Source organism: Puma concolor, chromosome B4 (genome assembly GCF_028749965.1).
Source record: "Puma concolor isolate L17-30 chromosome B4, mPumCon1.1.hap2, whole genome shotgun sequence".
NCBI lineage: Eukaryota > Metazoa > Chordata > Mammalia > Carnivora > Felidae > Puma > Puma concolor.
In genome coordinates this window covers 106,432,160-106,456,642 of record NC_141673.1, presented here as the reverse complement: position 1 = coordinate 106,456,642, position 24,483 = coordinate 106,432,160, and the positions used below count along the sequence as shown (strand labels likewise).

The 24,483-nt window shown below is 37.1% G+C and overlaps 1 protein-coding gene across 15 annotated transcripts in view; it reads right to left on the bottom strand.

Moving 5' to 3' along the window:
- Positions 1-24,483, bottom strand: part of ERC1 (ELKS/RAB6-interacting/CAST family member 1) — a 523,541-nt gene that overhangs the window by 389,703 nt on the left and 109,355 nt on the right. For 7 of the 15 annotated variants that reach the window (XM_086714405.1, XM_086714409.1, XM_086714403.1 and 4 more), the window contains exons 4-7: positions 20,338-20,412; positions 12,885-13,040; positions 11,542-11,634; positions 7,576-7,743 (exon numbers count right to left, since the gene is read on the bottom strand). In XM_086714405.1, the coding sequence (XP_086570531.1) occupies positions 7,576-7,743; positions 11,542-11,634; positions 12,885-13,040; positions 20,338-20,412 (492 nt within the window). The remainder of the gene's footprint in view (positions 1-7,575; positions 7,744-11,541; positions 11,635-12,884; positions 13,041-20,337; positions 20,413-24,483) is intronic. The other 8 variants (XM_086714408.1, XM_086714414.1, XM_025930733.2 and 5 more) reach the window with 2 other exon arrangements.

Here is a 24,483-nt window from a genome sequence, read left to right as displayed (position 1 = left end):
AGTGAAATGATACATCTTTTGTGACTTGTCCATGTAAAACTTAAAGTAAAATGAGTTTCTAAAAAAATACTGCTGAGTATTTTCATTGGAATTGAAAAATATGTAAATACTAATTTGGGGAGAACTGATATCTTACAGTATTAAATCATACCACTTATTGATAACAACAGATCTCTGAATTTATTTCTTTTTCCTTGTATCCTCTTGTAGATTCTTGGGCTTTCTTGCTTCTTCTACTTTTTGGAAAACATTAAATATAAAAAATGATTATTTTTTAATGTTTTATAAAGCTCTCCTGGCAAGCCGAGTCACAGGATTTAGAAGGAGATAGGGTTGAGGCTGAATACCATTTTAATTTTCTATAATGATTACTGTTCATGTTTTCTATTAATTCTTGAACTACTTTGTCACATTTTCCAGAAATGTATTCTTTTGTTCTGTCTTTATAAGCTTATCAGAATATAATTGCTTATAAATGTCTTTTATTATTTTTAAATTGTATGGTGCTAGTAGTTCTTTATCATTCTGTAAGAGACATTCCTATCTGATTAGCCTTTTTAAAACAACACTTAGTTTATTTTATCCTCTACTGATTGCTTACTTAGTATCTGTTACCCTCCATTTTACTGTTTCTTTGGTTTTGTTATTTTTTTCCTAGTTTCCAGACTTATATACTTAGCTTATTTGCATTTATTCTTTATTATTTTCCAATAAACATAAAAACTAGACATTTCCCTCTAGATACTAGAGGATTAGTTGTACCCCACAGATTTTCTTTTGCTTTCTGTTCCAGTCTCCTTCAACCCATGGTCATTAAGTAGTATATTTTCAACACTAATTCAAAAAGATACATGCACCCCTATGTTTACTGCAGCATTATTTCCAAAAGCCCAGATATGGAAGTAATCTAAGTGTCCATCAATAGACAAATGGATAAGGAAAACATGATATGTATACAATGAAATATTACACAGCCATAAAAAGGATGAGATCTTGCCATTTGAGACAATGTGAATGGGCCTAGAGAATACTATGCTAAGTGAAGTAAGTCAGACTGAGAAAGACAAATACCATATGATTCCACTCCTAAGTGGCATTTAAAAACAAAAAAATGAATAAATAAAAAAAGCACAATCAGGCCTATAAATACAGAAGACAAACTGATGGTTGCCAGAGGGCAGGGGAGTGGGGGGTTAGGCAAATTGGGTGAAGGGGAGTGGGAGGTACAAGCTTGTAAATATGGAATAAATAAGTCACAGGAATAAATGCACAGCATAATGAATACAATGATATTGTAACAGCAACATAATGGGACAGATGGTAACTATACTTGTGGTGGACACAGCATAACATAAACAAATCACTGAGTTGTACACCTGAAACTTAATGTAATATTATGTGTCGATTATACTAAAAAGTACTACATTTTCAGATTCCAAATTTATTTGTTTTATGTTGCAATTCTTCATTACTGATTTTTTTTTTAATTTATTTTTGAGAGAGCATGTGTGAGTAGGCAAGGGGCACAAAGAGAGGGAGACACAGAATCCAAAGCAGACTCCAGGCTCTGAGCTGTCAGCACAGAGCCCAATGTGGGCTTGACCTCATGAATCATGAGATCATGACATGAACCAAAGTCGGACATTCAACCAACTGAGCCACCCAGATGCCCCTTCATCACTGATTTCTAATTCTGCTACATTGGCGTCAAAGAACACAGTCCAGGTGACTTTAATTCTTGGGAATTTTGACATATCCTCTGTGGCCTAACACATTTGATTTTTATGACTATTCAAGAAGTTCTTAAAAAGTGTTTTCTATATTTGTTAGTGCAATATTTTACAGAATACCTATTTGAGCTTATTAATGTTATTGAAATTTCCTGAATTGTTTTTTACTTTTGTTTCTTTGATCAAGCTCTGAAAGCAATCTGTACTAATGAGCAACTGCAACTGTTGGTTTCATCTATTTCTCACCACTGTTGTTTTACACATTTAAAGACAATGTTGTTAGATGCATAAATGTTCACAATCATCTTATTTTCTTGATCTACTGCTCTTTTTATCAGTACATAACATCGCTCTTTGTGCTTTATAACTTCTTTGCCTTAAAAGATAATTTAATTAATGTTAAAATAAGTGGGAGGGCATATTTTCTTGATAAACCTTTTATTTTATTTTTTAAATTTTATCTCTTTTTTTTTTATTTTTTTTTTAATGTTTATTTATTTTTGAGATAGAGAGAGACAGAGCATGAGCAGGGGAGGGGCAGAGAAAGAGAGAGACACAGAATCCGAAACAGGCTCCAGGCTCCGAGCTGTCAGCACAGAGTCCGACGCGGGGCTCGAACTCACAAACTATGAGATCGTGACCTAAGCCGAAGTCAGACGCTTAACCGACTGAGCCACCCAGGCACCCCAAATTTTATCTATTTTTTATTTTTAATTCTGCTATTTTTTTGTTTTATGCTTAACTCTTATTGACAGGATATTTCTGTATCTTATTTTTTAGCCCAATTGAGGTCTGTATTTTTTTAAGTTTATTTATTTCTTTAAGTTTATTTATTTATTTTGAGAGAGAGAGGGAGACAGTGCAAGTGGTGGGGGGGGGAGTGATAGGGAGGGAGATAGAGAATACCAAGCAGGCTCCACGCTGACAGCACAGAGCCCAATGCAGAGCTTGAACCCACGAACTGTGAGATCACGACCTGAGCTGAAACCAAGAGTTGGATGCTTAACTGACTGAGCCACCCAGGCACCTCGAGGTCTGTATTTTAATCTACGTTTAACTCATTGCATATATTGCCTTTCCCATATTCATACAATTTTGGCCAACATTTTTGGTGTCTACATACCATCTTGTTTCTCCCCATCCTCACTGCCTCATTCTTTTCTATTCTCCACTAGATAGAGTAAATTTTATACTGAACATTTGAAATTTATACACTGTTTTTATTCTCCTAGTATATTAACAGCAATACTTAACACTTATGTTTTCCTGGCATTTTCTCAAGTTTATCATTATTAGCATCTCCACAAACAAGACACGTTCACCACTGTGAATGGTGCTAATTCACCACTGGAGTTGGGAGACTGGTGGTGGTGGCAGGGAGCCCCCCAGATCTGAAAGCCTCTGGTATAATAATATGTACCTCTACTCTGCCAACACTCTTTCTCTAAAATGATCTTCTACTCAGATATAGAGGGAATGAGAAGGAAGAAGGGGCACTCAGAAGCTAGACAGGCCATCTTCACAAGCTCACTTGAATACCACACCAATGTTATACTGCAGTACCTGCCCCCACCACTACCCCATGACTCATACCTGGCTAAACACTGCTCACAATGGTAATGGAACAATGATCCACCTAGAACACTGGGAGAGAAACAGTCACTGAAAAATATCCCAAACCACCACATGATGCCAAATCCTCCTTTATTCTGAGTTGTTTCATATATACACATATATTCAGATTCCACACAAGGAGGCATTATAGCATTATGATCAAGAACATAAGTTTCGGAGTTTCAATTGATCAGACTCTGAATCCCAGGCAGTAAGTCATGTAACCTCCATCTCTCCAAGCTTCAGTGTGCCACCTATAAAACATTATGACAATTCTTATTTGCTAGAAGATTACTGTAATGCTAACTAAGAAAATGAAAGAAAGTATACACCCCTGCATGATACGCAGAAAGCATTTAATGTTAGGTATTATCAAATATGTTTTTTAACTAGATTATCTCTCAAATGCACTCTAGCCCTAAGGGTGTATTACTAACTCTAAGTATACTGGGGAAGTCAAAACTCTAGTTTGAAGAGCACAGCATATTGGGGCGCTTGGTTGGGAATGCAAGCAGAAGGTGCATGTCAAACAACAATGCCTAAGCTCCAGTGCCTAAACATGCTAGAGCCTGGGCAGTTCTTTACTTTGTGCTGGATGCTGAGTCTGACCAACTCTGAAAGAAAAGCCACTTCCTATAAACTGTCAGTAAGAAATGGATGATACCATTCACCTATAATAAACAGAACTCTAGGGACGCCTGGGTGTCATCTGATACTTGATTTTGGGTCAGGTCATGATCTCAGAGTTTATGAGATCAAGCTCTGCACTGAGCATGGAGCCTGCTTGGGATTCTCTCTCTCTCTCTCTCTCTCTCTCTCTCTCTCTCTCTCTCTCTGCCCCTACCCTGCTTGTGTGTATGGGCATACTCTCTTTCTCTCTCTCAAAATAAACATTAAAAAAATAAAAAATAAATAGAATTCTAAAATTAAATGTTCTGGAAAAGAAAAAAATTGTATTACTTTGAGGCAATAAGGCTTCCATTATTTTAACATACTGATAAAATCAGCTCTGCTCATTGAGAACTCAAACAAAATAAATTCATTGTAAGGTCCATGGTACGTCATCAAGACTTAGAAACAAGAAAGTGGGCATAAAATAGAAAATTTCTTGAAAATATTATAATTTCCTGAAAGTCCCAGGGTATTAGTGAGAGTGGCCCCAAGTGCCAATCAAAAGTAATGTGCTAATTTAAAACTTCATGTAACTCTCAACAATAAAAACAACAATCCTTATCTTACCTAATCCATACCATTAATCTGAGGATCACATAAAACAACAGAGATCAAATAAAAGTGCTTATAAATATTTAAAAATATTTGAAATCCACTGACATTTAATAATTCCCTCTAAATTCAGAGGAGAGCTACATAATTAAACATCTATTCTAGCCACAAAAACCTTAGGAAGCTGGTACTATCATTATCCTCATTTACAGATGAGGAATTAAAGGATTAAAGAGGTAAAGTAATTCATCCAACATCACATAACTAATGAACACAGACAGTTGCATTTCAAATTTAGGTCTGACTCCAAAGCCCATGCTTTTAACCACTATGTTACTAGATCCAGACCACTTCTGTGAAGGTTAACAGATTAGAAGAGATGTTCATAAAACAGGAGCAATTCCAGAGATACTATATATATTGTACACTGCCCATCACAAGAGGGCCTCATTCCCTGGACCATGAACAGGAAAAAAAAAAAAAAAAGAAAAGAAAAAAATCAGGTCTTTTCCCATATCCCCATTTTACTTTAAGGATTTTTAAAAACTCCTTGATCCATGTTCTTTTTCACACATGCTTAGTGATGTGAGCATTAGATCAAAGTCCAAGACAGCTGAAGAAATGAGAACTAGATCAGTTAAGAACAAATTACAGAAAATATATGAGAATTTGTTCAAAGAGCTGGTTCAAACTGCCTTTTATTGGGCTCTCATAAGAAAGATGCTTTGGAAAAAGTGACCCTGGTCAAATGTCACCAATGTAATTTGAGAAAAAAAAGTACATGCTAACAAACAGGCATATCACATTCATATAATCATTCTAGATTCAAAAGGTAAACATTAGCTTTTACACTGTCATCCTTTTGGATGAGATAGTCATATTTGAGCAATTTGTCCTAGTAACTTATAGGGGTAATCACTGAAACTCAGTTACTTCCATAATGGCTAAAAACAAATATAAGAACCATTCAAGAATGACCACAAATAGTCTTTAGTCTCTATGGTACAAGAAATCAATCACGAGCCCATCTGTGTGAGACCTAGCGAATAAGAACATTATTTGAGAGGGGTACAAAGAAAAGGATGGATTGCCAAGAGGAAAAAGTAATTTATTAGACTGTGACAAGCTTTTAAATGTTTGCATTATCATTAACCAACTGCCTGGTTCTCTGATTCACACACTTGCCACCACCAGCCAATGCTATCACAGTAGTAAACTTGGACGTAGGCTCACCTCTAAAACACTGGCACCCTCTTCTGACCTTTATGCAGTACTGCATGCACACCAGTTACTGGGGTGAAAAATTCTAATAAAGCCATTAGTAATTTTGCAGGTAACATTTTCCAGATAATTTTATATTTGTAATTCCCTGGATGAACATAAAATTAGCTTAATAAACATATGAAAGAGCATATCTTCTAAACAAAGTTTATGCCAATGAAGAGAAAACCAACTGTGTTCTCTTAATATTTTCAGAGATTATATATTAGCTGATTTTCTTACAATAGCAATAATGATGACAATAACGAATAGACAAAGATTTTATTGCGTGCCAGGCACTAGGCTGATGAGGCAGACACTCCTACTCTTGTCATCTTACAGAGGTGGGGAAAGTGAGGCACAATGAAGTTAAATAACCCAGGATCATGTACCTGAGAATAAGTGGTAAAGCTGAATTTCAAACTATGGCCCTGCAGCTAAAACCTAATTTTATCCAAAATATCCCTGTGAGGGAAAATGAAGTTATCATGATAACATGAGACATGACTGATATAGAAACAGTATAGGTTATAAGGAAAATTACAAACATATCATCCAAATCCCTCATTTTCAGCGAAGTCCCAAACTGTACAAAAATAAAATATTACATGAAAGAGTTTTGGCCATTTACCCATTCCTCCTCACTTGAAGATTCTCAATCTTCTGGGTCTATGTTTTTATACCTTCTTTTTACTCCTAATTCCTCTTTTCCCTTTTCCCTAACTATGCCCTTATTTACCTATCTGGTTCTTTAAATGAAAAGAAAAAAAACTAATCCACATTGTATGCCTTTTCTTCTATAAAGCAGAACTACTTGGGGCACCTGGGTGGCTCAGTCGGTTAAGCGTCCGACTTCAGCTCAGGTCACAATCTCACGGTCCGTGAGTTCGAGCCCCGCATCGGGCTCTGGGCTGATGGCTCAGAGCCTGGAGCCTGCTTCAGATTCTGTGTCTCCCTCTCTCTCTGCCCCTCCCCCGTTCATGCTCTGTCTCTCTCTGTCTCAAAAATAAATAAAAAACGTTAAAGCAGAACTACTTACCTATTTCTACCTAAATTCCCTATTTCACTATATCTTTAAAAAAATATTTAAGATAGTAAATCAAAATAACATCATCAATTCCTTCTCTTTGATCATTACAATTATGACAGATTCTCATCTGTATGGAATTATTTAGGGTATTCCTACCTAAAATCAGGGCTGAAAAACTAAATAATCTAAGATCTCTAAAAATAATAACTTTATTTTCAAACAGGAAATGAAGGCACATCATCTAACAATCTATTATTCAAAACAAGATCTAAAACACTTCTAGATTCTGCAGTTTGCCTACATAAAGCTATTCATTATATCAAAAATTAAGAACACTTAATAATCTAAACACAGGGTAACCAAGGTCACTGTCATTCACGACTAGAAAATTCACATGGGTCAGAACAAAATACTCATTTAGATTTCTTTTTAACAACTATCGTTATATTTCATAATGTTAGAAGCACAAACTTAGGGAACGTCTAAAGAATTAAAAACATGCACAAACTGCACCAGATTTAATTTATTAGATCTAAGAACTGAAACAAGATAGTTACATTTTTACTGCAGTAACTGATCACACTGCTAAAGAATTAATCATTACATCATTCATATCTCCCAAATCTAACAAAAACAGCACAGGTAAAGGTGCCAAGGAATTGGCACGTGAAAGGTGCCAAGGAATTGGCTCCCTGAAAATTCCAGAATTCATTTTACCTCAGTCTGTAGGATGGCAGCCCTTTGTTCTTTAGCAGTCAAGGACTCCTTCAGCACTTCAATGTGTTGCTTACTGTCTGAAAACTGGTTTGTGAGTGTTTCTAGCTTTGTCTGTAGGGCTAGTAGTTCTGTGTCCTTTCTGGACAGCTCCTGCTTCACCTGACCAATCTAGAGGAAAAAACAGAACATTGTAAGTAAAAAAGAAATGAAACAATCACCTCTGATCTGAGTCTTTTTGACAGATCTGAGTCACAAAATACTAACTATAGCATTAGTTTTATGAGAAAACACAATTTATCTTTTTGTATCACCTAATCTTGGATAACCACCCACCACAAAAAACAACAACAACAACAACAAAAAAAAAAAAAAAAAAAAAAAAAAAAACCAGGTTTTCAACAAATAGGGATATCCCAGTTTTCAATTATTGTGTTTCCTAAATACTCTTCAAAATCTCTTAGAAAAAGAAGAGACAGAGAAAAATCCCAATTCAATTAGACTACTATGAGATAGCAGGAAGCACCTGAATACTATTGTGCTGATCAGTTTTCATTTTATTAAGTCAGACCTCTTAAAACATAAAGCAGGATTAGTGTAGATATAAAACAGAAGGAAAAAAGAAAACCTCCTAGCATTGCCATTTAAAGCGAAATTCGAAAGCTGCTGCTAGTATACTTTTTATTTTTTCATTCACAAACAATAGTTTACATAAAATCCTTATCTTAAAAAGCCACCATTAGTGTTTTAAGGCATTATAAACCTGTGCCTTTTAGAAATCACATAATTTTGAGGAGTTAGAGATACTGACCTAAAAAAAGATTCCACCAACAAAGTTCTATCATCTACAACACGTCGTATGAACTAAATGGATAAAAGTATATGACTTAAATGCATAAAAGCTCAGCCATAAGAATCTACATGTGTAATTTGAATCTGAATTATCTGACAGAAAATCTGTAAGTCAAGAGGTGTCCATTCATTCTCCCATAAATTTCTCATCTTAACTTTAAAAAATTTTTATTTCAGGGGCGCCTGGGTGGCGCAGTCGGTTAAGCGTCCGACTTCAGCCAGGTCACGATCTCGCGGTCCGTGAGTTCGAGCCCCGCGTCGGGCTCTGGGCTGATGGCTCAGAGCCTGGAGCCTGTTTCCAATTCTGTGTCTCCCTCTCTCTCTGCCCCTCCCCCGTTCATGCTCTGTCTCTCTCTGTCCCAAAAATAAATAAAGGTTGAAAAAAAAATTAAAAAAAAAAAAATTTTTATTTCACACATCTCATTTACATCTAAGAATTTTCTAAATAGTCTGTTATTGTAAATGTACAACAAATAAACAAAAATCAGAATTGCTTTTACATTCTGTCTAGTGCCTAGCAAGGTAGCTAGCTGTGCACTAACAGATTAATGACCAGAAGTATAAATCCCATAAGAAGTCCATAATTTATTTCAGCATTACTGATGAACTGAAAAGTACTTTGTATTTTTTTTACATCTACAGAATCTGTACTATAATAATCTGAGGTATAAAGGACAATTTTGAGAACAATTTCACATGAGGAAGTGTGAAATAAATATTACTTTAATTAAAATTACACTTTTGGGATGCCTGGGTGGCTCAGGCAGTTAAGCGTCTGACTTCAACCCAGATCATGATTTTGCAGTTCATGAATTTGAGCTCTATGTCAAGCTCTGTGCTGACAGCTCAGAGCCTGGGGCCTGCTTCAGATTCTATGTCTCTCTCTCTCTCTCTCTGCCCCTCCCCCACTCATGCTTTGTCTCTCTCTCTCTCTCTCTCTCTCTCTCTCTCTCTCTCAAAAATAAATAAAAATATTTTAAAAATAAAAAATAAAATTAGACTTTTAAGGAGCACTAAAAATTAATTTCTAATTTACTCTTCTTGCTTAGCAACAAGACAAGCCTTTTCTCATATGCATGAAAATTCTATTTGCAGATTTAATTAATTATTCATTCATTCAACAAATATTTCTATATGTTTATTGTATGCAAACTACTATAGGATACTAAGAATGTCAGTGGAAGATAACTGTAAATGGCAGCTATCTTCATCCTGTAATATACAGATGTACCCTGAGTTACCACATACTGTAATGCTGTGGCATCTTTCATGACATCCCTTTCCTAACAAAAAACACATATTAGTATTTTTCTATCCTTAACATACAGGTTGCACTAAAAATACACTTATGGTATGAATTGATTAGGAGAAATGTTTAAAATTTTATCACTTCCTCAGCTAAAGAACTATTACGGCTTAAAGATTACTCAAATTTCCAACTACTTCCAATCATGTGATTAAAAATAAATATAAAATCCTTGTTTCCTCAGCATCTACATTTTTAAATGATCTTCAAATATTACTATATTGACCATAAAGAATGAAAAAGGAAGAAAATATTCTAAATGGAAAGCAGAGTTTAGAAGCACACATTTTCAATAAAAGTTAGGAGCACAAGGCTTTGCAATCACACCTGAGGATAAGTGTGTCTTTGAGTAATTACCTTTCTAAGTCTTGTTTTCCTAATCAGTAAATGGAGCAAGTAAACTAATGTTACTGTATTTAGACATTAAATAAAATAATGTATGGAATGTTGTTTGGTATAACAAAGAAATATTTATAATAGGTAAGAAAAAAAAAGTAAAGTTATAGATCAACTACTCCTCTAGATAATACAGTTACTGTAAACCAAAACCAAATTAGTCCCTTTTAGACAAAATATGTCACTTTATTATCTGTATTATAAACTGGTCCATAAATAGCAAAATATCAAATTAGCACAAGTTTTGTTTTGTTTTGTTTTGTTTTAATAATGCTGCATTCCTGTCTTATCCCACAATTACTTTCAGGAGCAGTTTTTCCTGACATTTGTGTGACATATGTGCACATGGCCTAGCCACAGAGCAGTAAGTAGACTGAAGAGCTTACCAGCACGGGTTCTGGAATCAGACTGCTTACATAAAAATCAAACTCTGCCTCTAACTATATTTCTTTTTTTTTTTTTAATTTAAATTTTAGTTAACATACAGTGTGATACTGGTTTCAGGCACTAGTTATATTTCCTAAGCACCACTCTGTTACCTCAGTTTCCTCATCTATAATTTGGGGGTGATAATATACCTACCTTAGCAGGTTATAAATGCTTACATGTTAGCTACTTTATTATTTTTTTATTATATTTTGAAATGGAATTTAAGTTCTTTAAACAGAAGATTAAACTAGATTTAGACACTTAAAGTATGTTTCATGCTAATTCTAATTTACTAGATAACTCTAAATAAGCAAATCACTTTCTATATATCTGTTCTAAAAAAAAGTAACATCTGTTGTAAAATCCCTAATGGTGACTTAAAGATAATACATATGAAGTTAAAGCACTTTACTCAAGAATTTCAAATTCTATGAGAGTCGATATTAAAAGTTCTCATCACAAGAAGAAAATAAAATTGTAACTATGCATGGGTACTATGTAGGATGTTAACTAGACTTACTGTAGAGGTCAGATAGATAGATATATCTCAAATCATTATGTTGTACATGTATCAATTATACCTCACTTTTAAAAAAAAGAATTTTAAATTCAGATAAACACTACAACCTAGAACATCTACATATTCTTATACCAAAGAAGAGAGATCATCATTCATATAAACAGCAAGTATCTACAAAAGGAAAGGACTTAAGAAAAAACAAATTTTGAAGTACAATCCATACAGTGACAAAAGCAACAATAAAGAACCAGATATAGGGCTTCCAGAACATGTGAAGGCTCACTGCACACAAAGTGACATATGGGTCAAACTGGTGAACATGAGTCGGTTAAAGAGCAGAGCAGGCTGGTTAGTGCTAGTATTGGGCAAAGCTGCCAACCAAAGAGAATGAAAGTATAAGCCACCCAGAAGCCAGAGCCAGCAGGGTCCCACTGTGGGATCACTGCTCACAAAGAGTAAATCTTACGGCAAAGACCTCAGCCTGAAGACCAGCCGCTCTCTTTTTCAGCTCCTCCCCTTGAGCCTCTTTCGAACTTAGCTCCTCCTTCAGTTGTTCTACCTGTCACGACATTGTTATTCTTTTTCACTTATGTGTCAATTTAGGTATTATCTGCTTTTCAGCCAGAGCAGTAACTGGAAATGACAATAATTTAAATAACACAATCAAATCTGTTCCCTTAATTCCCTCTTCAAAGCACCCTAGATGATTCTCTATTTTCATTCACAGGATTTTTTTAAATGGACTCAAATGTACCCATCAGCAAATGGAAAGCAGAAATTATACTGTAGCATATTTTGTTCTCAAATCAGCGTGAAAAATACAAACTAACAGAAAGTTGGATATGTGAATTGTTAAGTTCTAAAATTAATATAAATTGTCAATAGTCACTGATAACAGATTCTTAAAATAATAAAGGAATATTTTACAGACTTTTATGCCAGGTATGGATACCACAGCAAGAAACTAGAAACCAGAGAGGGAGTTAGAATAATGGTGTATCATTCCTTTATAGTTTTCTGTTCTGAGAAACTGGGGAACTAATACAATTGGGATGCAGGAGGTATTTATTTTCTAGCTAATATTTTATCATCACAATTAGGTTTTTAATTAAACCAAAACAAACCTGGCAAATTGATAGCCGTAATAAACTAGATCTTCCAATTTGCCTAAATAGGTATAGAATCAAACTAAATGGCTTTGGATCTAAGGAAAAAATATTGTGCCTAGTTAATACATATGAACTGACATGTCTCTCTGGTATGTATCCTACTATAGATATATCAGAAGTACACATGGGAAACAATAAACCTGATACAAATGGATCTTTTCTAGGGAACGGACCAAAGGGCCTTCCTTTTTATGTAACTGTATTTGAAAGGAAAACATGATTTAAGACATTTCAGGAAAAAAAAAAAAAGGTAGGGGGACTGGGTTCAGCCTCTCAGGGTTTGACTATTAAAATACAACTACACAAGAGGTAAAGAACTTGGTGTCTCATGTTGTGAGAAAAACTCAATTTGATGGAATTTATTGAATCACCTCTGAAGTACTAACAGATATAAATGTTAAACTGTGACAATACATATCAGCATTATACGATGAATAATTTTCTTTTAAGGGAAAACTTGAAATAACTATATCAGTAATTCTGACTTTAATTCTGGGAAAGTTCAATTCGAAAGAATTATAAGTCTTCTTCCCTGAAGTTTGATAAAACAATGTGAAGCTCTTCATCATCACTAAGGAAACAGAAATATGCATCAACTTCTCAAACCTCTTTTAAAAATTACAGTATCACACACCATTACCTTATTTTTCATAAATTTAGAATGGCTCCGATAGACTTCCATTTGTTTCATTTCTTCCTCCCGTTCTTCAGTACTCAAGGCTCCATTTGATTTCAGCATCTGAATTTCCTCTTCCAAGTCTCGGAGTCCACGCTCCATGGAGGAAATTTTTGAATCCTGAAGACAATGGAAGATTTAGACATTATTCACAAAGAATCAGAGAAGTTGAAAATCTCAGTCTTTACAGATGTTGGATTTAATAAAGATAAATATGCAGGAAAACTGCTGTCTAGCAACTGGTGTCTTGCTTCTAAATTAATATATCCTTTATGGCCACTTAGGTGAAAGGAAGATAGCTCGTATCTATAAAATGATTTTTCCTCTGTCTCCTCCTCCAGTCTGCACCCTTTTGTTTAAAGTTGAGAGTATATGGGCGCCTGGGTGGCTCAGCTGGCTGGGCATCCGACTTTGGCTCAGGTCATGATCTCACAATTCGTGGGTTCGAGCCCCACATCAGGCTCTGTGCTGACAGCTCAGAGCCTGGAGCCTGCTCCGGATTCTGTGTTTCCCTCTTTCTCTGCCCCTCCCCTGTTCAAACTGTATCTCTCTCTCAAAATATAAACATTAAAAAAATTTTTTTTAAATAATAAACATTTAAAAAAAATTTAATGGAGTCCACCCTCTCAAACCCTGCTGCTACTTTATCAACTAAGATTATGTAATATTCTAAATACTTGGTTGTCATTTCAACAATCTTCACGGCATCTTCACTAGGAGTAGAGTCCATCTTAAGAAACCACTCACTTTGCTCCTCTATAAGAAGCTACTCCTCATATGTTCAAGTTTTAGCATAAGAGTCAAGAAACTCAGTCACATCTTCATGCTCCACTTCTGATTCTAGTTCTCTTGCTATTATCTACTCCATTTGCAGCTCTTCTTCCACTGAAGTTTTGGACCCCTCACAGTCATCCAAGAGGGTTGGAATCAACTTCTTCCAAACTCCTGTTCAGGTTGAGATTTTTACTTCTTCCCATGAATCACAAATGTTCTTACTGGCATCAGGAATGGCAAATCCTTTCCATAAGGTTTTCAATCTACGTGGCCCAGATCTTTCATAGGAATCACTATCTATGGCAGCTGTAGCCTCACAAATATATTTCTTAAATAATAAGACCTGAAAGTCAAAATGACTCCCTGATCCATGGGCTGCAGAATGAATATTTTGTCAGTATGCATGAGAACAACAATAATCTCTTTGTACATCTCCATTAGAGCTCTTCAGTGAGCAGGTGCATTGTCAATTGAACAGCCATATTTTTAAGGCAATCTTTCTCTCTGTAGTAGGTCCCAACAAGCAGGCTTAAAATATTCAGTAAACTATGCTGCAAACAGATGTGCTGCCATCTAGGCTTTGTTTACAGAGCACAGCCAGAGTAGAATCAGCATAATTCTTATGGCCCTCGGAGTTTTTGGAATGATAAATGAGCACTGGCTTCAACTTAAATGTCACTGGCTGAGTTAGCCCCTAACAAGAGAGCCAGCCTATCTTTTGAAGCTTTGAAGCCAGGTACTGACTTCTCCTCTAGCTATGAAAGTCCTAAATGGTTTCTTCTTCCAATAGAAAGCTGTTTCATATAGGGGTGCCTGGGTGGCTCAGCTGGTTAAGCATTTGACTTCGGCTCAGGTCATGATCTCATGGTTTGTGGGTTCAGGCTCTGCGTCAGGCTCTGTGCTGACAGCTCAGAGCCTGGAGCCTGCTTCAGATTCTGTGTCTCCCTCTCTCTCTGTCCCTCCTCTGCTTGTGCACTCTCTCACTCTCGCTCTCTCTCTCAAAATAAATAAGCATTAACAATTTTTTATTTTTATTTTTTATTTTTTTTTTTTTAAAGAATTTTTTTTTCAACATTTATTTATTTTTGGGACAGAGAGAGACACAGCATGAACGGGGGAGGGGCAGAGAGAGAGGGAGACACAGAATCGGAAGCAGGCTCCAGGCTCTGAGCCATCAGCCCAGAGCCCGACGCGGGGCTCGAACCCACGGACCGCGAGATCGTGACCTGGCTGAAGTCGGACGCTTAACCGACTGCGCCACCCAGGTGCCTCTTAACAATTTTTTAATTAACAATAAAAAAAAAAAGAAAGTTGTTTCATTTACATTGAAAATCTGTTGTTTAGTGGAGTCACCTTTATCAATGATCTTAACTAGGTCTTCTGGATAATTTGCTACACCTTCTCCATCAGTACCTGCTCTTTTACCTTGCACTTTTATGTTATGGAAATGGCTTCTTTCCTTAAACTTCATGAACCAACCTCTGTTGGTTCAAACTTTTCTTCTGCAGCTTCCTCACCTCTTTCACCCTTCACAGAACTGAAGAGACTTAGAGCCTTGTGCTGGATTAGGCTTTGGCTTAAGTGAACATTGTAGCTGGTTTTATCTTCTATCCAGACCACTAATACTTTCTCCATATGAGCAATAAGGTTGTTTCACTTTCTTATCATTCGTGTGTTCACTAGAGTAGAACCTTTCGTTTCCTTCAAGAACTTTTCCTCTGCATTCACAATTTGGCTGTTTGGTGCAAAAGGTCTGGCTTTCAATCTATCTCAACTTTGGACATGCCTTTCTCACTAAGCTTAATCATTTCTAGCTTTTGATTTAAAGTGAGAGATATGAGCCTCCTTTCACTTGAACACTCAGAGACCACTGCAGGGTTATTATTTGGCCTAATTTCAGTATCGTTGTGTCTCAGGGACTAGGGAGGCCCAAGGAGAGGGAGAGAGACGGGGGAACAGCAGGTCAGTGGAATAGGCAGAATGCACACATTTGTCAAGTTTGCCATCTTATATGTGCACAGTTTGTGGCACCCCAAAACATTCAGTAGTAATATCAAAGACCACTGATCACAGATCACCAGAACAGTAATGAAAAGTTTGAAATATTGGGAGAATTACTAAAATGTGACACAGAGACACGAATTGAGCAAATGCTATTGGAAAAACAGTGCCAAAAGACCTGCTTGATGCAGGGGTACCATAAACCTTCAATTTGTAAAAAATACAGTTTCTGCAAAACACAATAAAGTGAAGCAATAAAACGAGGTATGCCTGTAAACTATTTCAATTGCACTATCTGAAAATTCACCTTTAACATTATAATAAATCTTCCTAGAAAGATCAGGATGTAGTCCCTTAAGAATAACTAAAGAAGCACCTGGGTGGCCCCGTCAGTTGAGCATCCAGCTCTTGATTTTGGCTCAGGTCCTGACCTCACAGTTTGTGGGATCAAGCCCCACATCAGGCTCCATGCTGACAGCACAGAGTGATTCTCTCTCCCTTTCTCTCTGCCCCTCCCCCCCCAAAACAAATAAACTTAAAAAAAAAAAAAAGGAATAATAACTGAAATACTAGGCATACACATGCGACTAACCTGCAAATGAAATGTGTTACCTCTGACATTAGTTTGGGGAGGGGAAGATGGATAATGAAAGGGAGCCAGTGGAAAGAAGGAGTGTATTTCTAGCATCACTGGTGCTTCACACAAGACAAAATCACCTTCAGCAATCAACTCAAGCTCCACACATCACACAGACAGCCTCTAACTCTACAAAGCCGCCATAAGGCCCCCAAGACACATTATCCATTTTCTCCTCTAACTCCAACACAAACACATGGGCAGCTCTTGACCAAATCAGCACCCTCACTACCAAATCATGTCCCATAAAAGCTTCTCCCCAAAAGGGACCAAACTGTAACTGAAAGTCACGAAGAAGGCACTGACTGCCCAGATAAGAGACGTGTCAGGCTACTCGCTGAAATCAGGACAGAAAAGTAGTATCTGATACGCTCAACTAATTCTAGCACCAACTCAATCAGACTGAGACTGGGTTTATTTGAGAACAGTCCTTCCAACAAGGTTTCTTACTCCTACAATGTATAATAACTAAGTAAATAAATTCCTTTTCATCTTACCACTCTGTACTTGCCCAGCTCTGGGTCTCCCCATCATTAATCAGCCAATTCCACTAACCTATTGAAATCCCCTGTTGCTTGCTAAATTTCCCAAATCCTCACTTTTTCTTTTTCAAAAGTTGTCTCCCTACCCCAAGTAAAACCTGGCTTTCCAAAAGGATGTAATTTCCCTGAACTCTCTCCAATGAGGGTCACTAATTCCCCAGTACCAGAAAGGAGCAGGGGAAAAAGTATAGGCAACCTCCCAGTTCCTCAATGCCGCTCCCTTTATTTTATAGCTCATACTCCTTTTCACTCTACCCCCTCCTCACTACTTCCCCATCCCTCTTGGCCATTTGAAAAACGTCTTTGGCACCTGGCTCACAATCAATCTTCCCTTCAAATGCCACTCTTGCCATCATCCTAGGATTTCAGTGTCTGAATTTCAATGACCTCAACCACCAGTCCACTTCAGCTATCCAGTCGACAGGACTACCCTCTGGATCCTATCATCACCCAGGCCTACTGCAGGCTTCTCCCCAGGCCTAGTGCACCATCATCCTCTATTTGCCATTCCTCAACCTCACAGAGATCTTCACCTCACTAATGGTCACATTTTCTCCCAACCTGTCAGTACAGTCTGAATTCTCTTCCTTTCTATCCACACTACATTCTTGGACTGATCATGCAAACTCCTCTCTCACCATCATCCTCAATTCATGTGCATTCCAATAATTCTGCCATTATCTACCCAGCAAAACTGTAACCTATAGCAGTACAGTAATTCTTCCCTGTTCCTCCACTGCGAAAGGAAAAAGAAAAAAAATTAGAGGAGGAGGAAGCAGAAGGGGAAGTGGAGAAGGAGAAGATGGAAGGAGGGAAGAAAGCAAGAGAAGGAAGGCGAAGGCAAAGATAGGAGGAAGAGGAGGAAGAAAAGGCAGAAGAGAGAAAAAAGAAAACTACATCATCTTGAAGATATTTGGGCTCTTTTACTGTCTATCAATCATCTTCTTTTCCCATTTCCCCCCAAGACTATTCTAGATCTTCATAATTCTCTCAGGATCATGCCACACTCTCAGCAACTCAACTATTTCAGCTGTGATTTCAGGATAGCATCCACCTGACCAAACTGGGCCACCATTATCTCAGGCTTTCTTAACAGAATGGCCAAAAGTTAACACAACTTAAAATAGCTCCACTGCCTGTTAATTATTACACTTCCACATTCTATCAAAAGGCAAGTAAAAGAATTTTGGAAACATAGGTATATTCATGTGTTTTATTCTTACGTTTCAACAGGGCTCAGGAAATAAAACATACAAATAGATTTGTGGGAAATAAGAACATACAATTGAACCTTTCTAAAGACTCTTTACAAGATTATGCTCAAGACTACTAATTGCCTAACTACAAAGAACCCAGAATTCCACTAATTCAGAATTTGTTTGGTAAATCTTTCCCCACTGGAAATAAAAATAGACACAAATAAACAAAATTTTAGAATGAAATCATTTAAATTCAGAGATAAATTCTTATAACCGTACTTAAGAAGCATCTCTCTACATAAAACTATATACTAATAACTAAATATTCTTGTCATACCAACAACTATTGAATAAAAGCCCACAAAACAAAAACAGTGTCAAACTTTTTAGGGAATAGGAAGAAGCTAAGATTTAGGGAATATGAAGAAGCTAAGACTTACCTATAAGTCTTTCAGCTTTTGTAAGAAAGAGTATGTTGTTTAAAAAAAAAAGAATATGTTTTTCATAAAAATAATAACAGGAGCAGCAGCTAACAGTTTACTATATGCCAGGTAGTATTCAAAGTGTTTTACTTGCTATAACTAATTTAAACCTCAAAACAACCTATGGGATACATACTATTACTATCGCCTTCTAGCCATAAAGAAATTGAGGCATAGAGAGGTTAGGAATTACTTGCTCTATTGTCATACAATTGATTCAAGTAAAGCCAAATTTTGAATCCAAGGAATTTAAGAAGACAAGTCTTAATCAACCTAACATAAAGCCTAAAGATTTCTACCTATTCATTAACTTAAAGCAGAGGTTTACAAAGCATGGTCCATGTTCTATGTTCTGGATCCCCCCAGACCTTTTCAAGAAGTCTGCATAGTCAAAACTATTTTCATAATAATACCATGATTTGATTTGCCCTCTCCACTATGTTACCATTTGCACTTCAGGTATAAAAGCAATGGTGGGAAAAAACTGCTTGTGTCTTAGGACAACAGGCAATAGCACCAAACCATGCTAGCAGTGACTGCACTCTTCAGTATCGGGTACTCACAGAAAAAAAAAAAAAATTATTAAAAAAAGCTTTTTGTTTTTGTTTTTGTTTTTTAAGTAAGCTCTAGGCCAAATGTAGGGCTTAAACTCATGACCTCGAGGTATCTCACGACCTCGAGGTATCTCACGACCTCGAGGTCAAGAGTCGCATGCTCGACCAATTGAGCTAGCCAGGAGCCTCAAGAAATAAAAATTTTAAAAGACTACTTCCTTCGGGGGATGCCTGGGTGGCTCAGTCAGTTAAGCGTCCAACTCTTGATCTCAGCTCAGGTCTTGATCTCAGGGTCATGAGTTCAAGCTCCACACTGCACTCCATGCTGGGTGTGGAGCCTACTTAAAAAATTTTTAAAAAAGACTGCTTCCTTTGAGAATGTCCTTAATGAAGCAGTAAAAATTATTACTTTTAATTAATCTCAAACCTTAGGAACACATCTTTTTAATATTCTGTGTGATGAAATGGGAAGGAGCTAGGCACTTCTGCACATTGAAGTATGATAGTAGTTCCTTAGAATAGCACTTGTGTGCCTCTTTGAATTGCAAGCTGAATTAGGTAGTTTTTTCATGGAACATCATTTTTTTTTTTTTTTTTTTTAAATGTAAGCTTTCTGCTCGTCAATTTTTTTTTTTTTTTCAACGTTTATTTATTTTTGGGACAGAGAGAGACAGAGCATGAACAGGGGAGGGGCAGAGAGAGAGGGAGACACAGAATCGGAAACAGGCTCCAGGCTCTGAGCCATCAGCCCAGAGCCTGACGCGGGGCTCGAACTCACGGACCGCGAGATCGTGACCTGGCTGAAGTCGGACGCTTAACCGACTGCGCCACCCAGGCGCCCCTGATGGAACATCATTTTTACATGAAAGAACAATTGACAAACTATGGTTACTAGAGTGAATATTAGGCAGACATTTTCTAAAAATAAATGAATGAGCTTGTCATTTTAAAAGAATAAAAGGGTCCTGAGATCAAAAGGCTTAAACACAGCCAATTTAAAGGAATTCTGGACAACTTTTTGGTCCCATCTGACTTATGATCTATAACTAAAAGGGAATAAAACCAAAGTTCTTTCAAAGTGTCTTTTCACTGTCTTAATATTTCTTCTTAAATCTACAAAATAAGCAAAATATTGTTACATACCACTTTCTAAAACTCACACATGAAAGTATGTAATCACTTCAAAGTGTAAACTGACTCATAAGCTTCTTTGGAGACTCTTACTTACCTTCATTTCAATAACAGTTTGCAGAGCTTTTGTTTTGGCAGAATCAGGAGCATTCTCAAATCTCCGATGCATCTCCTATACAAGAGAAGCAAAAGAGAGTAAGTGTCTCCTTTTCACTCTTATTTTTGCTCATGGGGAGGGTAGGGAAGGACAGGGAAGAGGGAATAATTGAGTAAAACAGATGATAACCCCAGTCCCGTGTGACACTTTGATCCCTGTCTACCAGACCTTTCCCAGCAGATCAGAGAAGGCTAGGGAGGTATGTGGGTCAAATACACAGGCATGAAGAGTCCCCATCTCGAACACCTAGTTATTTAAATTTAGTCACAGAGATGACATTAGAACAACAGATGAAAACTACACCACAACCCCAGATTGGTGTATCAATCCTCCACATGACTCTAAGATATACAAATCAGAACTCCAAACAATCCAAAAGGAAGATTAGAAATAGTCTTTTTTCAAAGGAGAAATAAAGGTAGTCACAATCAGTCTGCATCGCACAAAGCTGCTTTTAGTAGCTTTTAGCATTTGTGTTAACCACGTCCTTTCCATAACATACACACCAGAGTAACAACCTGGCTACCTATGATGAAAATCTCTCTCCAATAGGGCAACAACTGGGAAGAAAAAAGAAGATAAGGCTGTTGGACAAGTTTCCTAAGTAGTTCATATTTAAATTTATAAAATGTCATAAAAACATAGCTATTCTTTTTAATCTAAATTTTAGTGAGTTCAGAATCAGGAAGAAAGGAACTGATGGTAGTAATATCACATTCATGGCCTTCAAGGGTTACAGCAAAGTTATTGGACCACCTCAGGCTATTTCCTGTCAGATTTTGTGAGAATGTCTTTGAGTTAATCAGTCAACATTTTCAAAATACTCTGAGACAACTTCTAGTGACCCAAGAATACACAGACGAATACTTTCCATCTGAACCATACTTAACCATAACAAAAGGAATGTATAATAGTTTAATTACACCTTTCACCTAATTTATTCATTCTTGCCTGACCAGAAAGAATGGTTTGAGAAAAAGAAAACAGAACTGCACACTTCACTGAGTTACCTCTTTCTGAAAGACCGAAAGAACTGATAAAAGTTCTAAATTATAAACAGTTTAAACACCAGTTTAAACACCAGTATCTTCTTAACATCCACATTCACACCAGCTGGCTGCTGAAAGTATAGTGCAAACCACTATTAATACATACCACCCTTTCTGACCACGCTTTCTGCTACTTTTCTCCCTAACTCCAGCCTTAAATATTCAACAAGGTATTCCATCCACATGTGTGACAAACACCTCAAACTCTCCAGGCCCAAGAGTAAACTCTTGGAGGTGCTCCAAAAGCTGTTCCATCCTTCCACATACTCAAGTGAAAAACCTGAGTCTTCTTAATGCCTTCCTTTCTCCTTCAAGTCAGTCAATCAGGAAATCCATTTAACTCTACCTTCAAAACATATCTGAAATACAAGCACTCCTGGTCATTTCCACTATGACCATTTGGAGCGAGCCACTAACAAAAATATATCTTCTAATCCAACAACAAGCTCCTAATTAGGCCCCCCTCTCTTTATCTTTCTCCCCTACATTCTATTCTCAACAGAGCATCCAGAGTCACCTTTTTATTTTTTTTTTTAACGTTTATTTATTTTTGAGACAGAGAGAGACAGAGCATGAACGGGGGAGGGTCAGAGAGAGGGAGACACAGAATCTGAAACAGGCTCCAGGCTCTGAGCTGTAAGCACAGAGCCCGACGTGGGGCTCAAACTCACGAACTGTGAGATCGTGACCTGAGCCGAAGTCAGACGCTTAACCGACTGAGCCACCCAGGCGCCCCCAGAGTGACCTTTTTAAATATAAATTTAATTTTGTCAAATTAATTAATTTTGACAAAATTAATTTTGTCCTCTACTCAAAACTGTCACAGCTCTCTGTCTGACTCACAGCAGAGTCAAAGTCCCCTCACAGTGGCCTACAAAACCTTATCTCTTACCACTCTTCCCTCAGTCACCATGCTTCAGCCACACAGGACTCCTTGCTGTTTCTCAAATATGCTAGGCATTGTCCTGTTCCTTAGGACCTTTACACCAGATGTTCCCACTGCCTAAACTCTCTTTTCTGAGCTCATAGAGAGGACTTTGTGTCCTTCAAGTCTTGACTCAAATGCCTCTTCTGTATTAGTAGGTTTATGAGTTGTGATAATCATATTGTAGTTATACAAGAAAACGTCCCTATGTTTTAGAGATGCGTACTACAGTATATAGAGGTAAATTACATTGTGTCAGGAATTTTTTTTTAAATCTTTGGTAAAAAAAGAAGAAAAAGCAAAAATAGGACACATGAAGCAAGTGTGGCAAAATTTTGGTAACTGGTATATCTGAGTGATAAGCATATGGAGATTCATTATGCCATTCTCATTACTTTTGTGTAAGCTTGAAATTTTTCATTATAAAATTAATGTTTAATGTTAGTGTAATGTACCTTATTTGAAAACTTAAAATGGACAAAAAAGAACCCATATGTCCTTTTCCCTCTACTTTACTCAACTTTTTCTTGTCCCATAGCATGTACCCTCTAACGTATGTTATGTGCCTCTATAAGAACATAGAGGGCCAGGGTCTTTGTTTCATTCACTGTTGAATCCAAAGTGCCTAGGACAATAGCTGGTACATCAGTAAGTGCTTAAGAGATATTTAAAGAATGAATGATGAATGAATGAATAATGAATGGATACCAAACTTTCAAGAATTAACTAAAGAGGGAATCTTCTCATGTGCTGAATTATGTATACCTCCTCTTACTTCTACACAGCCCTCCTCTAACACTTAGTACACTCTATTTGGAATAATCTTCTTCTCTAACATACCAGCCTGTACACTCCTTCAGGGCAAAATTGCCTTTTGTATTCCAGACACTGTCTGACATGTAAGCAATCATTAAAAATGATTTCTCCCCCACATCCATTCCTCTTCGGCTAGATGAAGGAAAGACTGAATAAATGAATAAATTATCAGCTAGTATTCATCTTCATCCCTCTATTGGAGCACTCTCTCTAAAGTATCAAAAAAGGATCTCCTTATTTCTAAATCTAAGAGCTGTTGTCCATCCACATCTTTTCTGAACTCCATGTAGTAGCTGACTTTTTTTTTTTTCATTTTTTTTTTTTTAACATTTACTCATTTTTGAGAGAGAGACAGAGCATGAACGGGGGAAGGTCAGAGAGAGAGGGAGACACAGAATCCGAAACAGGCTCCAGGCTCTGAGCTGTCAGCACAGAGCCCGACATGGGGCTCGAACTCACAGACCACGAGATCATGACCTGAGCGAAGTCGGACGTCCAACCGACTGAGCCACCCAGGCGCCCCAGTAGCTGACTTTTTTAAATTAAAACAGAGAGAGTTAAGGGAGAACATCTTTAAGATTTCTAACTGCCTTCCATTAATGAATTATCCTAGCTCTAAATGCTTATTCTCTGCCCTTTCTCCTATCCTAAGCACAGACATTTTCTAAGTTCCATCTTTGGAACTCTTCTCAATTCTATTGCCCCAATCCAGGGACTCCACTAGCCCACAGAGAAACTTGAAATGAATTAGACAATAGCAACCCCTCTGGGGTAGATGCAACCTCACCATGAAGCACTGATTGAGTTTTAGGCCACATCTGCTCCATCAGCAGGAAGCTTTTGTTTGGTTGAACAGTGTGCACACCAATCATACAAGGAAGCCCTTCCCCAGTCCCACAGATTCGACTACAGTTGATCTCTGAACAACAAGGGTTTGAACTGTAATGATCCACTTATTTTTTTAATAAATACAGTAAAATACTACAAATGTGTTTTCTCTTAGGATTTTTTAATGACATTTTCCTTTCTCTAGCTCATTTATTATAAGAATACAGTAAATAACATATAACACACAGAATGTGTGTAAATCACCCACTTATGTTATCAGTAAGACTTACAGTCAGTAGTAGGTTATTAGTAGTTAAGTTTTGGGGGAGTCAGACATTCTACACAGATTTTCAACTACACAGGGGTCAGCTCCCAACCTCCTCATTATTCAAAAGTCAACTGTATTACCTTTCCATGGATGCGCTGGAAAATATATTTTTCTAGTCTTGTAGTGGACACCTATCACTT